The 16066-nt window shown below is 47.0% G+C and overlaps 1 protein-coding gene across 1 annotated transcript in view; it reads right to left on the bottom strand.

Annotated features, from left to right (window-relative positions):
- The window catches only part of PRORP (protein only RNase P catalytic subunit), a 50261-nt gene extending 34269 nt beyond the window's left edge, over positions 1–15992 (bottom strand). Inside the window, exons 1-3 of the mRNA XM_075613884.1 lie at positions 14638–15992; positions 13457–13504; positions 9469–9601 (exon numbers count right to left, since the gene is read on the bottom strand). Of these exons, the coding sequence (XP_075469999.1) occupies positions 9469–9601; positions 13457–13504; positions 14638–15629 (1173 nt within the window). The 5' untranslated portion in view covers positions 15630–15992. The remainder of the gene's footprint in view (positions 1–9468; positions 9602–13456; positions 13505–14637) is intronic.
- Positions 15993–16066: the final 74 nt, after the last annotated feature.

The following is a 16066-nucleotide window of genomic DNA, read 5'->3' as shown; positions in this document are numbered from 1 at the left end:
TGCTAGGTGTGTGTGTGACGTCACGTGCGCCTGCCTCAGAGGCGATTTCTGGCCCAATGGGAGACGCGGAGGCGTGGCCGCAACGTCACGGAACTGGTTCGCCCCTCGCGTGACCCGGCCGTCGTGCGACAAAATCAAATTATTTTGTCGCGCGAAAAATCGGCCATGCAGTCGCGCTCCATCGCGCACACTATGGCCGTCCTCATTGAGGTTCGCGTCGCGCTCAGCATGGACGCTGACTTAGCTGCAACTGTGCTTCATGTGCATGACCTTGCAATTTGGATGGTGTTAAAAGGAAGAATTATGATGGAGTTACGTAAAGCCTATTATAAATATATACTATATATTATGATGAATAATCCCCTTACAACAGGGCATTAACTTGCAATTAGTGTCCGAGTTGGAGTACTGTGTCTTTGTCTAGATTTGTTTTAATTAGTTTTTCATTTAAAATGTTAAAGTTGTTCAGTGCTTCATTTCTATGTTGATTTATGCGTCAGCCAAGGAGTTCACAAATAGTGTACTGAAATCTTAACATTTCTTTTTAATAGATAAATGAATTCACAGTCAGGTGATAATATTATTATTGTATTTGCAATACTAGGTTAACACTGGAAAAGCAGAAAAACACGGTTGTTCTGCTGAGCGACGCCTCCTCGTGTGACAGGAACCCCTCTGGCTGCGGAACTGAGCTCCCTAACTTCATGGGAACCTTGTCATTCTTACCTGCCCTTCTCTGATCAAAGGGAGTAGGAAACTCTAGCAAAACACACTTTGCCTCGATATTGTAAACATTGTGCTGAAGCAGCAGCTAATGAAATGTTTCGAAATTTGAAAGACATATTTTTTTATTAGCAATTGCAAATTCAAAGCCGACAGAGTAACTCTGAAAAATGTAGCATCAAATATTGCACTCAACTGCTTTTGCTAAGCGCTAGTCAGGAGCTCATACCTGAGGAAAGTACAGGGCAAAAATTCCAACATAGAAGTTATGAGCAGTTGACCTTTAATATCCTTATGTTGCTGATGTTATGAATTGTTTGCCTGCGAGAAATAGTTTGTTGTTACATAGTTTCATAGTAGATGAGGTTGGAGAAAGAAAAAAAAGACATGTCAATCAAGTTCAACCTATGCTAAATTTAGACGACAGATAATTACCCTATATTTGTATTTACAGTATATTGATCCAGAGGAAGGCAAGCAAAAAAAACAATGAATCATCCAATACTGTCTCATAAGGGGAAAATAAATTCCTTCCTGACTCCAAATATTGTCAGTCATATGTCTCACCGGATCAACATCCTTCCCACATTTACTTATTAGGTATATTCCTGTATACCTTTCCTTTCTAAAAAATATGTCCAACCTTTTTTTTGAAGATATCTATTGTATCTGCCATCACAGTCTCCATGGGTAATGAATCCCACATTTTAACTGCCCTTACTGTAAAGAACCCTTTCCTTTGATGCTCCAACCTTAAGGGATGACCCTGTGTCGTTTGTACTGCGCTTGGGATAGTTATTTTGAAAGCTCCTTGTATTGTCCCTGAATACATTTGTATATAGTTATTATATCTGCTGTTAGACGCCTTTTTACTAATGTAAATAAATCTAATTTAGCTAGCCTCTCCTCATAAATTAGATTGTCCATCCCCTTTATTAATGTTGTGGCTCGTCTCTGCACTTTTTGTAATTCCATAATGTCTTTATTATGGAGTGGTGAAACTGTACTTCATATTCAAAGTGTCAAGAGCGAGTGACGTAGTAACGCCTGCCCATTAGAGCAATACCCTATCAGAGGAGTCTCTCACAGAGGGAGAGAACTCCGTTTGTGTGGCATAGAGCGTTGTTGCGCTCGCCTCTTCCAACCATAACCAATAGGAGAAGCCTCCCATAGAAGCAGTGAACTCTGTGTATGTAGACTGCTTAGGTTTACACAAAGTAAATGCTGGGGCAATGCTATCATAAGCTGGCTAATGTCAGAGCCCCATTGGGTAAAGGAGCAAAAACTATGGACCAAATAAATACCGAGAACATAAAACACATAAAGCAAAAAAGGTAAATATCCTAAAACCACACATATAAATAGTAAAAGCAGAGATAATAAGAACAGCCCAAAAAATAGAGATACAAATGAAGACCATATAGATATAGAGGTATCAGTACCGTGTTAGCCGAGCTTTAATAATAAAAAAAATCATTAAAACACTCAAAATCCACACAAGAGAACAAATTCTGAAATGTTGCCATTTTTTCATATGTTCACATAATTGTGTGCACGCACCCGGAGAACCAGCGCCATGCAGGACTTTCTTTCTTTCTTAGAAAAAAAATAGTTATATCTTGGGCACAGATGGACACTTGGTGTGGCATTGCAGGCCATTAAAATCAGCAATAAAGCAAACAATCTTCTAAGAAGGGGCGAGGTGTATAGAGATAGGCAAATATAGTAGTGTTGTTCTAGGGGAAAGGACACAGAGTACAGAGAGCAAGGGGAAATCCAAGAAGTGTTACAAAAGCAGTACAAAGAGGAGGAGACTTGCGTTGAAGATCTGGCCAAGATTAATACCAGGATACTGTGCTTTAAAATGATATGCTACAGGCACATATTTAAAGGTATAGGGGCCAATGCTAGTAGCCTCGATTAGTTCGCTGCTACATCGCAAGGTTTGGCATGTTCTCGCCGAACATTTTGACGGTTGAGTTATCACGGTATTCAGAAAGAATCTGAACCCAACTCAAACCGTGCAGCAGGAAAATGCCCAAACCGCTCGGCAAGGCATAAAAACTAATCTCAGCCGCACTCAAAGGTTCCCCGAGCGATCTGGCTGCGAGCTGCACAGAGAGCCGCCTCTCCCTGCGCATATCTCACCAGCGATTGCAGTGTTTTAATAGAAATGTTAATACTTGTGTACGTGGGTCTTCACGTGGGTGAAGGGTGTATTTGGCCCACGGTGGGTCTTTATACCTACCGGGTGGGTAGCGGGAGGGGTTAACCCCTTCATTACCCTAGCGTTTTTAACCGCTAAGATAATTAAGGGGGTTAACTCCTCCCACAACCCCCCCTGCAAGACCTAAACACCCACCATGGGTCAAATACCACCTTCACCCACCCCTGCTACCCACAATAAACATGGCACTGGTAGTTAACCCCTTCATTGCCTTAGCGATTAGCCACTAAGGTAATGAAGTTGACTGTAAATGCATTTTTCACGCTTCGGATTTATGCCGGGGGTTTCTGGTGCTGATATTAATGTGTATCAACTCCGGAGACCCCGACATCAACCTGATGCAGGAAAAATGCATTTTTTTTCTCTAAGTCCTTCTCTCGCAACCCTTTTCATCAGCTTCTCGCCACCTTTGACTGGCGAGGAAAATCTAGGACAAAATCTCAATTCCAGAGCCCCGATAAGATAATCGAGCTTACTAGATTGCGATTTCTGGCTTCTCGTCGGCAACCGTACGGCGTGTTTGGCCAGGAGCAAGAAATCGTGATAAAATGCAATCGCCGCACGATTTAACATACATATCGAGGCTTTCTGAATAGCTACCTTGCAAGAACAGCTCAAAACACCACATAAATTGGTTATCGAGGCTTATTGCATGGGTCCCATAGTCTTACTTAGTCCCACAGTGAACTAATTGTAGTATTATAGAATTATAGTATTGTATAGTCTAAAACAATATATAAGTATACAGATGTATAAATAAAATATACTTAAGCCCCGCGGCTAGAGTCCAAGGAGGGAATTCCAATCCCTCCAGAAACAAGTTGCAGAAAAAGGAAAAGTCCTCCAGCTCGTAGACACAAGCAATCATCCCAAAAGTATAAAATAGGGGAAAAGAAATCAGAAAACACAATGGTATAATAAAAGTATTCCACAAGCAAGAAGGAAAAATAGAACAGCGTACAAAGAACGTGATCAAATACAACGGAGACAATTAACATAAATGCTTAAATATAATAGTGTTAGTGATAATCTGACTTTCCCTGCAGCAGAGGTTGTCTCTCTCACCCAGAGAGAGAATAGCAAAGTTGTGAGCTATTAACCCACTTCCGATAGTATAAACTCACAGGAATATTTCTTGATGGAGTGTTTTGATAAATATATCCAATGGGTGAGACAGATGGGCTACTGGGCAGCTCAGTATGGTATAACCAGATATGTGAAGAGATTTAGCAACAGGCAAAACATAGCGTCATTTAAGGGTGCCGTCGAAGCTTGTGCAAAATGCGTAGGGCGAGAATCTGCGCTAGACAGAGAATCCAACCAGCCGGTTGCCAACATTGCGAGACGAGACTGATCATCACGTGACGGGGAAGCACTCTGCAATATTTATCTACAAATTTGTGAGGGCATTGTGCAACTTTTATGTTTTACATTTTCTATTAAAAGAATTACCTTATGTTTTGACTTTTGCAAAATCTCTTCGCATATCCGGTTATACCATACTGAGATGACCGTCTGCAAAGGGGAGGAGATGTCCAGCAGCCCGTCTGTCTGACCCATTGGATATATTTATCAAAAAGCTCTATCACGAAAATTTTTGTTTGGCTTCCTCTGGATCAATATACTGTAACTACAAATATAGGATGTATATCTTGCCCAATTAAAATGTAACGGGGGTTGAACTCGACGGATATACAGTATGCCTTTTTTTCAACCTCATCTACTATGTAACTCATTTTCTCATCCACTGTATCAAATAGCTTGTTACAAAGATTTCTAAAGTAATTTCAGTGAAACTATTTACTGCTTTAAAATAGCAAAACGTGAAATCTTAAATGGGGTTTTATAAATAAATCAGGTCTGTAGCATTAGATACTTACTGTATTTTTTATTATTATTATTTATCTCTTAATGCCATTTTTTTAATGAGTTTTAAAGCATACTTGGATGATTTCTATAGCAGGTTTTAGAACCCCTCTCAAGCAGTGCAAAATATTTGCAACACTTTCCTGTTTGTGATAATGTATTGCTAATATTCCCAGCAATTTGAGCTGTAAACTGTAACAGATAATGTTACTTTAGTAATATCAGGATACATTGTAGCTGCTGAGTTACACTGACTGAAGCAGCGCTTATGTTAGTCACACAATCAGAATTTTTACAGATGTATAACAGGAGCACCAAACAAATGCCAGCTTAGGTAAGAATGTAAAATTATAATGGCCACATGCTTTATATATACAAATAAGAGAAAAAAAGGGGGGGAATGCCGTTTTACTGCTTTATTTATTACACGACAATTCTCGAGTACAATTTATCAAAATGTATACAGTATAATCAGTAAAATAAACCCAATATTTACCTTGTGAAATATTTGCTACAACAGTTGCAATATTTCCTTCTTGTTTTATTTTCCTGTCAAACTAGTAGATTCTTTGCTAATTAAATCTGTACTGTAATCTGTATTTTAATAAACTATATAGTTTAATTCTCAACACTGTTTGTTTTAAGTTATTGTTGCTATGAAACTTGATCAAATGTTTTGAATGAATGCATTATGATCATATCTACTAAAAGTGGTGTCTTTTATTCTGGAGACTCCTTATCTTGGAGGCTCTGTAAGAAAAACAATTTTCACTGCACAATTAAGGATGTCATCTTATCATCTTGCAGGACCAGCACGCCCTCATCTGGGGTTGCTTGGATCTGAATTACATTGCAAGTGAAACACAGAATGACAAGGCACATTCCGTTTCTTGTTCCACTGGTACATTTATATTGACAGAGAGCGTGAGAAGAACTAGTATGAGTCAGGAGTCAAAGAGCAGGATGCCCAAGATCTGTGTGAATGTGAGGGTGACCATGGAACAGCTTCTGGTACAAAGTGTGCATAGGAAATGCGCTTATTTGATTTTAACCTTTCGAGTGCCACAACCACGGCTGCTAGGTCTAGAGATTGGGGGGGTCGTAGGAAGTCCGATCTATAATGTGAACGGAAGTGGAGGATTACACCAGTTTTGTTCCGATTGCATTTATGGTTCGGGATGGGGGAGGGGGGGTGGGATTGGGAAGGTGGAGAAGAGATTTTTTTCAAAATCCTTATTTTCAGTATCTCTGAGCCAATTTCCATTACTCCCTCCTGTCGGCGGCCCTGCTCTCTCTCTCTCTCTCTCTCTCTCTCTCTCCTCCCCCAGATAGAGGCTGGTGGGGGGAGATGATGGTTTGTGGCGGCAGCGGGCCGCCAGAGTGAAGCAGAGGAGCAGCCAGCAGAGGAGTTAGGAGTTGCACAGAGGCAGAGCAGGACAGCGGGGGAGGAGCGCGCCCCAGCAGTCAGACCCGGAAGTCTTCTGTAGTTCCAGGGTTTATGCTGCTGCAGTGCGTCCTCCACAGCTGTCCGGCTCTGCCTCCGGGCAGCTCCTCTGCTTAACTCTGGTGGCCCGCCGCCACGTACCATCGTCTCCCCCCGCCTGCCTCTATCACCACCCTGTCCCGCATCCCTAGGCCTTAGCGCTCTGTGTGCTCGAGTCTGTCCAGGGCGATGTCTGGACCAGGGACAAAAAGAGACGTTGGAGATAGGCTTTGATCTGGTCTGGCTGGACGGTCTCTGGGACGTTTCATACCCTGATGATGTTAGAGCAATTATTTCATTCTTCCTCACCATCTCTGAGCAGTTGTATTTGTGTTTTACGATCCTTTATTTCTTTCACTGTGTCTATCTTGACCTCTGTGGCTTCCTCTGCTCTGGTCTATAGATCAGTTGTTCTATCAGCAATAGCTGGCAGATCAGTTCTAATGTACCCGATAGCTTTTTGCAGGTCATTTTGGAAGAACCTCTTTGAGTCTTGTAGTAGTGTCTGTCACGGGAGACCAGGCATTTACACCTTTTATATCGGGATCATAACACTGAGCAAAACAAGTTGGCAAACTAAATTGTCATTTATTCACTTAAAATAGGCTAAGCACAACGAAACACAAAATACATGAGACACACTTACTGGGGGTCTGGGGCTGAAAACTAGACTTTCCTAGCTTAAATAGAACGTAAAACAAAGTCTTTGGTTGACTGGGACTTGTCCCGAAATGTCCTGGTACTCAAATCGGCATGAAGTTCCTGACTCCGGAGGTGTTGAAATAATTTGACCATGACCTAGCTCCAAACGTCCCGGAACTATTTTCAGCTTGAAATCCCCGCCGCGACCGCTACATTCAATTCTCAGAACTTGGCCGCAAAAAGTGGGACCTGAAATTTCTGAAGGCGACTCGCTGCTATTTCTCCTTGAGCATCTTTTGGTCGTTTGAAATTTACCGCTGCTGTTCTGGCGCTTAGAATCTGCTCTCCAGATTGGCTGAGGGTTTCTTATAGTATTTCAGAGTTCATTCATGAAATACTACAGCCAATCCGAGCGTGGGAATATTCCTACCAGCCAGAGTGCTGCCAGTCTACTGAAGCTGGGCAAACGGGACTTCGGCATCTGAAAAGGGCATGTGCCAACTTGGCACCTCTGCCACTTGTCATGCAGAAGCCACCCGCTGAGTTAGGCTCCTCGAAGTCTGGGTTGGGGCAAATGGTGGTCCGATGACTTGCATTCACTCCAGGACGTGAGTACTTGAGGCTAACTCTGGTACCCAAATGGCTTTCACACCTGGCAACCTCTGAGCCTTTCATGTCCGGGACCTGAGCAGACTTGATGGCACCAGGCTTGGTAGCCAAATGGTCTCTCGGAACCCTGGACCTGGAAGTCCCAGCTCATTATACCGTGCACAAGCATATACACACTTTAAACATACTGTTTAATAAAATATATACTTTACACCTGTCTAAGTCTTATGGTTATGGGGAATAGAATAAGAATCCTGCACTTTATTCCTACTAGCCATAATCCCCACACACTATACCGGACTTAGACTTTAAAACTCCTTGCAACCTTATATATGGTTGGAGTACCCCCAAAACTCCTATACCGGGTTCTGGGTGATCTGGGCATTAACTGGGCATCCCCTCTTATACTAGGGACCCCTTTACCGTTCCAGGGATACCACACATCCCTATGGGCCATTTATCTTTCTGGTCTGTGCTGAAGCAGGGAATCCTAGCGGTGAGTCGCGCAAGCATTTTCAAGAGGAGATTTTGCGGAGCAATGTGTCTCAATGTATCCGAGAATCCGTCCTCATTCCCAGGTACATTTTGGGGGTTTCCAGCAACTCTCGAACCCGGCTAGCTAGACACATTCTGACAATACTTTCTCCATAATACCCCCCTTGAAACTCACAGCCCAGTAATCTCTGCTTGCTGGCACACCTGGAAAGGTAAAAAACACACAAATTCTTTATTGCCGCACATTTTTACAGAATGCATTAACAATCACTGGGCTCAAGAGCTGACACTCCCGAACCCCAATACATGGATCAGAGGTAACAGACAGGCTTAAACTTTATTAGTGAGCCTGGTTACCCCCTCACCGTCACGGTGTCCTCATGTCTCTTGTTGTTGCCCTCACCTGTGGGTCTGAGTCAGATTCAGAGCCTGAGTTCTCCGGCGGCTCCGCCATCTTGTATGGTAGTCATGGTTGCCTGTTTTTTTTTTTTTTTTTACAAAAGTGAGAAACCTCACTTTATTTTGTCTTTTTCCCTTTCAGGGGCACACTGGAGGGTTTTGTCTGGGTGCTGGTGGTGTTGTGGAGCGTGACCGCTGTGTTTTTAAGCCGCTTCCATTTTTTTATTTGGTGCAGAGCTCTCCCTTTAGGAGGCCATCTTATTTGCAGCGCAGGCGCCCCAACATAAAATGATTTTATTACTGTCGAACCGGGGAGGGGCCTCTGAAGCTGAACAACACTACTCTCAGCTCAGGGGACGTTGCCGCTTTCTATTGGCCAGTGGATCCCGTGAGATTGAAATGGCCATATAGTTTCCCTGGCTTGGGTCCAGGTAACCAACACTGTAATTATCTCATAACTTGCAGAGTCCCCTGAGATAACAATAGTGTGGTTCAGCTCGAGGGGCCCTCCTGGCTCAAAATATGTAAAGTAAATCAAAATTCCAAGGCTTGTTTGCTGCTTGAACATATTCGCCATATCATTTTATACATTTTCTTTCTACAGTAAAAAGATGTCTAATTTATTTTGAGAAATATCTACTATATCTACCATCATAGTCTCCCTCCATAGCTAGTAAATGCCACAAGTTGCCAGCACTTACTGTAAAGAACCCTTTGATGTGCTGCTGGCAATACATTAGAAGAAACATCTACGCTACGATTTCACTTACAGCGTGAAAAATTCTGTCAGTCCCCTGAAACTTATCATAGCCTACGACCCGGCATAGTAAGCTGACAGAGACAAAACGCTGAAAAATACTATCAGACTGTCCCAGCTCATGACTCCATTGAAATATCTGCAAATGCACTGAGCCCAATAACACACAGTATTAAGCAAAAGGAGAACTGGGCCTTGGAATTTGTCCTACATGAATTGGTGTTTGTGTCATGGTACTGAAGCTGTTAGTTAACTAGAGTTACTCACCTGTGGCGTGGTTTTACGGAAGGTATCCCGTCCTTCGATCACACTGTGCAGGATGACATCCTTCAGAGCACTGTACTCCTCGGGACTCAGGTGAATGGATTCCAACTGCTGTCTACACACCTGGCAGTGGCCACTAGAAGAATGGAAGATGCACAGTGTGATTGCCGACCAAGAACTCGAACTCTCTGCCTTTTCTCATCTATGTTTATTAGACAGTTTTTCAGTAATAGTCCAATAATAACAGGGCGTTACTGGCCAATAATGCCCTCGCCTTAGGCCTTTAATCTAGCCAGGGCATTATTGGCCAGTAATGCCTGTTTACTATTATAAGCTATTAACACAGTAGCTGTCTGCATATGAGCGAGATGGCTACTGTATTAATAGCTTACACAGTAGCCGTATGAAAAAGAGATTATAAATCTTATACTATATTAGTGAAAGCACTGTATGTTTGCCTGCCTGCCTGCCTGCATGCATGCCGGCCTGCTGGATGTCCGGTGTCCCTAGCGGCAATCTCATTGGTCCCTTGGCCCGCCCGCCCCCGCACACCTCTCATTGGCCTCACACACTCACACCACCCCCTTGGCCCGCCCCCCACACCTCTCATTGGCCTGAGGCGGAGTGACGGGCCAAAGGTCCAAAAAAATAAACACACACACACACACACACACACACACACACACACACCTCTCTCCCCTCTCCAAATCACCTTTTCCCCCTCCCCAGCGGCATCACCTCTTCCCCCTCCCCAGCGGCATCACCTCTTCCCCCTCCCCAGCGGCATCACCTCTTCCCCCTCCCCAGCGGCATCACCTCTTCCCCCTCCCCAGCGGCATCACCTCTTCCCCCTCCCCAGCGGCATCACCTCTCCCCGCTCCAAATCACCTCTCCCCGCTCCAAATCACCCCTCCCCGCTCCAAATCACCTCGCTTCCCGCCTCCCCGCTCCAAATCACCTCGCTTCCCGCAGCTGCCACGCGGCGCGTAAGATGGCGGACCCCCTTCCTCCCTCGCGGCGCCGAGTCAGACGGTGGCGGCGCCCGGAAGTACAGGTAGGTGTCGCTCCCCACCTCCGGCGCCAAACGGAACTGAGAAAGGGCGCATCAACTGAGGTGTGTGTGTGTGTGTGTGTGTGTGTGTGTGTCACTGTCCACTGCCCCCCCCTCCTATCCACTGCCCCCCCCTCCTGTCCACTGCCCCCCCCTCCTGTCCACTGCGTCCCCCCTCCTGTCCCCCCTCCTGTCCACTGCCCCCCCCTCCTGTCCACTGCGTCCCCCCTCCTGTCCCCCCTCCTGTCCACTGCCCCCCCCTCCTGTCCACTGCCCCCCCTCCTGTCCACTGCCCCCCCCCTCCTGTCCACTGCCCCCCCTCCTGTCCACTGCCCCCCCCTCCTGTCCACTGCCCCCCCCCCTCCTGTCCACTGCCCCCTCCCTCCTGTCCACTGCCCCCTCCCTCCTGTCCACTGCCCCCCCCTCCTGTCCACTGCCCCCCCCTCCTGTCCACTGCCCCCCCTCCTGTCCACTGCCCCCCCTCCTGTCCACTGCCCCCCCCTCCTGTCCACTGCCCCCCCCCTCCTGTCCACTGCCCCCTCCCTCCTGTCCACTGCCCCCCCCCTCCTGTCCACTGCCCCCCCTCCTGTCCACTGCCCCCCCCTCCTGTCCACTGCCCCCCCCTCCTGTCCACTGCCCCCCCCCTCCTGTCCACTGCCCCCCCCCTCCTGTCCACTGCCCCCTCCCTCCTGTCCACTGCCCCCCCCCCCTCCTGTCCACTGCCCCCCCCTCCTGTCCACTGCCCCCCCCTCCTGTCCACTGCCCCCCCCTCCTGTCCACTGCCCCCCCCTCCTGTCCACTGCCCCCTCCCTCCTGTCCACTGCCCCCCCCCCCCTCCTGTCCACTGCCCCCCCCTCCTGTCCACTGCCCCCCCCTCCTGTCCACTGCCCCCCCCTCCTGTCCACTGCCCCCCCCCTCCTGTCCACTGCCCCCCCCCCTCCTGTCCACTGCCCCCCCCCTCCTGTCCACTGCCCCCCCCTCCTGTCCACTGCCCCCTCCCTCCTGTCCACTGCCCCCCCCTCCTGTCCACTGCCCCCCCCTCCTGTCCACTGCCCCCTCCCTCCTGTCCACTGCCCCCTCCCTCCTGTCCACTGCCCCCCCTCCTGTCCACTGCCCCCCCCTCCTGTCCACTGCCCCCCCCTCCTGTCCACTGCCCCCCCCCTCCTGTCCACTGCCCCCCCCCCTCCTGTCCACTGCCCCCCCCCTCCTGTCCACTGCCCCCCCCCTCCTGTCCACTGCCCCCCCCTCCTGTCCACTGCCCCCTCCCTCCTGTCCACTGCCCCCCCCTCCTGTCCACTGCCCCCCCCTCCTGTCCACTGCCCCCTCCCTCCTGTCCACTGCCCCCTCCCTCCTGTCCACTGCCCCCTCCCTCCTGTCCACTGCCCCCTCCCTCCTGTCCACTGCCCCCCCCTCCTGTCCACTGCCCCCCCCCCTCCTGTCCACTGCCCCCCCCCCTCCTGTCCACTGCCCCCCCCCCTCCTGTCCACTGCCCCCCCCCCCTCCTGTCCACTGCCCCCCCCCTCCTGTCCACTGCAGGAAATGCAGGGGGAGGAATCCATGCCTTTGAGGCGCCCCCCCCTCCCTTTGACGCCCCCCCCCTCTCCCTTTGACGCCCCCCCCTCTCCCTTTGACGCCCCCCCCTCTCCCTTTGACGCCCCCCCCCTCTCCCTTTGACGCCCCCCCCCTCTCCCTTTGACGCCCCCCCCCTCTCCCTTTGACGCCCCCCCCTCTCCCTTTGACGCCCCCCCCTCTCCCTTTGACGCCCCCCCCTCTCCCTTTGACGCCCCCCCCTCTCCCTTTGACGCCCCCCCCTCTCCCTTTGACGCCCCCCCCTCTCCCTTTGACGCCCCCCCCTCCCTTTGACGCCCCCCCCCCTCCCTTTGACGCCCCCCCCCCCTCCCTTTGACGCCCCCCCCCTCCCTTTGACGCCCCCCCCCCTCCCTTTGACGCCCCCCCCCCTCCCTTTGACGCCCCCCCCCCTCCCTTTGACGCCCCCCCCCCTCCCTTTGACGCCCCCCCTGCCTTTGACGCCCCCCCCTGCCTTTGACGCCCCGCGCGCACACACTGACTGACTGCCGCACGCACGCACACACTGACTGACGCGCACACAAAGCCTGACTGACGCACGCACACACTGACTGAGGCACACACTGACTGTGTGTGCGTCAGTCAGTCTGTGTGTGTTTGTGTTTCTGCCTCAGACTCACTGACGCGCGAGCAAACACACAGTGACTGACGCACACACGCTACATGAAGCTGTAAAGGAGGGAGGGAGGGGGGGGACTGGATTGATGTGAATGGGGGACAAACAGAGAGAGGGGGGAGGAGAGAGAGGAACGGGAACATTACATCCCGGGCAACGCCGGGTCTCTCAGCTAGTAAATATATATATAAAACACACACACCATTATATACGACAAATTTAGATTCATTTTTTTCTTAAATACACAAGATGAAGATTTTATTTGAACAAACCAAACAAACGACAATAACAGTGCAGTATGTAGGTAGAGTAGCTGGCTCCTGTACTGCCGCCAGTTACGGGTGTTAAGTATCAATTTACTACTCTACGCATTACAAGATTGTCTCTAGTAGTAATGTGTGCCATAGCAATGGTATGAATATTTACAGAATTTTTAATATCTGACTAATATTTGGGCAGTAGAGGTGTTAACTTCACCTCAAACCATCTGAAGGTGTATTCACCTCAAATCAGATTTAATTGATGAAGCAATTACTGACACAAACGTGAACACACCCCACTATAGTGTTGCCTCCTATAACTGCTCTACTCGCAATACCGCTTACGCACATAGACCAAAGCTCACATAGTCCACCTTGGTACATTGACGAAATGTGACATTTCCACCCTTGGTGTCAGCGTAATTACATTTCAGTGTGCCCATTTCTGATTCATGCTCCCTACTCATGAACACTTACCTCCCAGAGACTCCGCTAAGTTGCCCTCTCCAATGTTCTTTGGGAATACTGAAAGAAAAATAAAGTAAGTCTAAATGGAAAACTTGAACTCCAAGAAGACTTTATTCTGACAAAACACTACACACAGCCAGTGGTTAAAGAAAAGATCTAGTTAAGGGGGGGGTGCGGCTTTAACTCCAGGGACCACTTAATGCCAGAGATGTTTAACTTTTTAAGCGCCAGTAAAATAAAAAAAAGGGGGCCGCTGAGGTTATCCATTAGGAAGCAACGGTATCATGCTGATGACATGGTGGCTTCCCATAGGCTTGTGGAAGTGAGGCTTGGATGGCGGCTATACCGATTTCCCAAAATTCTGGAACGTCTCTTGTATATAAATTTTGTATTTTTTTTATAAACACGTCTCCTTTAAATTGTACTATTTTGCAGTCAAACACTGTTACTACATTTTAACCTCGTCAATGCCAAAGGGCAGCACTTGGCAGCAAAGGTGATAATTGCTAAATTATTTGATATTTGATATATTCCCCAATTTAGTCCAATGCAGTCCTAGAAGGGCCTGTATTAACATGTTAAGAAAGCACTTGCACGAGATTAAAAACCAGGACAGTGGAACTGATCTTTAAAAAGAAGCAGAACCTTCTAGGAAGAAATGGTACTAATGCAAGTGACCTGTTTAAGAGGCAATTCCATCTTCAGATCAAAGAGTACTAATGCAAGTCCTTTCTATGACCAAACAGCACTAATGGCAGTGACATGTATAAGGGGGGTCAGTCCCTCCTAGCACCAAACTGTACTAATGGCAGTGACATGTTTAAGTATAGTTGCTGACTTATCTGACCAAAATCAGGCACCTTTAGGTATTTTTAAATAGTTGTTTTAAAGTTAATATGTAAAGATGATGAGCCAAGACTTGGGAAGTGTGCGATGTCATTTGGCTGCTGTATTTTGTCTGTTGTTTAAAGCTCAGCTACCAGGGATTATACCTCAAATTCTCTCTCATGGCTATCACCTTGAGAAGGTCGGACTACTATACCATAATAAAGATGTAACCTTTTAAGAAAACGGCGCAGTTCTCACTCCTCATCCTTAACTTCTACAATGTATACATTAGCAGAACTATGGCACTAGGAGCATAACGTTTCAGAAAGTCTCAATTACAGGGGTCTTGACAATAACATTACCTTTCAAACCAGGACTTTATACTTTGCATGAGAGATTCCCCAGGGTAAATCTGATGGTCTCTCAAGTAACCCAAGACACAGATGAGCTCATTCTTGAAGGTCTCATCCTGCAGTTCCCTGTCAGCATTGAATAGAGACTGGAGGGTCTCTTCACAGGGTGTCAGGTCACTCTGCAGTATCTCTTTATACAGTCTCCAAGCAACGTCCCCTTCCCTGTGTTGCACAGCCCCCTGAATACAATCTCGATAGTTTTTTTGGGAAGGAGTAATTGTTTTCTTGATGGTTTCCAACAAAGTTATCGATTCTCTCCAGTTTTCAGATTGGCTGAAACCTTTAATGAAAAGGCTATAAGCTCCAGTATCAAAGGATTTAAATCTGCCTTTCATTATATCATAAACATCATATATCTCCGTAACCCGATTCTGTCGGACACATATGTTCAAGTACTTCAGAAGCAACTTGTAACTGATGCCACATTCTTCCTTTGCTGCAAAAGCCAACAGCGATTTAGCGACATTAATGTCACTGTTCATTGCAATCATTTGCCCCATAATAGACTCTTCAAACCCATTGGTTCTGCTATATTCTTCTTTCAACTTGCTCCATTCCTTGGCTCCCAGAGGCACAGAGGGGACCATTTTTTGCAGCCTTTTCAAATGTATAGATCCCATCTCAGGGGGATTTTCTATTTTGTATTGCATAATTTCGGACCTTTTCTTAGCTGCTCCAGCAGAAAAAATAGGGAATGAATAAGGAGCTGAACTTCTCACCTTTTGCTCATTTGTGGTTGGTTTTGATCCTCTTGAGACAGGAGTCTCTTTATGTACTCTGGCTATACTACATGATGTGCTTATCGATTTATACCGAGGAGTTTTATTAACTGCTACTTGATTTATAAGACACATTAAGGGAAGAGCACCCTGGCACATGCATGCTTTTCTCACAAATGACTGGCAATGTAAAGTCCTACAGCAAGCCTGAAGAGATAACATGGTAAGTCTATTATACACTTTTCTTCCCTGTGATTATCTTCTTGAGAATGCAGGCAATTAGAAGAATGAATACAATAAAAAGCTGATAAGTATGTGTTATTACAGAAATATATTACTTTAAAGATCCCTCTTTATTGCAATTCCCTGGCTATCCTGGTGCACTTGCCCAATTTAGGTTAGATACAGCAATAACAATCATTATTAGCCTTTGCTTTCTACATACTGTACTACGATCCCTGTTTGCGATCTCTGAAATCCACTTCATTTATGATTCTCCACCCACATAACCATGTGTCTCTGACAAACACCAATCACTTCCGGGACATATAACAACCAATCCGTACAACTGCCTGCGTTTCAAACCTCGTTTCTAATTTTCAAATCCTCTATCCAAATTGGACAGAAACCTGGCGCTTACCTGATGTACCGGGGTTAGA

The sequence above is a fragment of the Ascaphus truei genome, chromosome 9 (assembly GCF_040206685.1).
Source record: "Ascaphus truei isolate aAscTru1 chromosome 9, aAscTru1.hap1, whole genome shotgun sequence".
Taxonomy (NCBI): Eukaryota; Metazoa; Chordata; class Amphibia; order Anura; family Ascaphidae; genus Ascaphus; species Ascaphus truei.
This window is presented reverse-complemented; position numbering and strand designations above follow the sequence as displayed.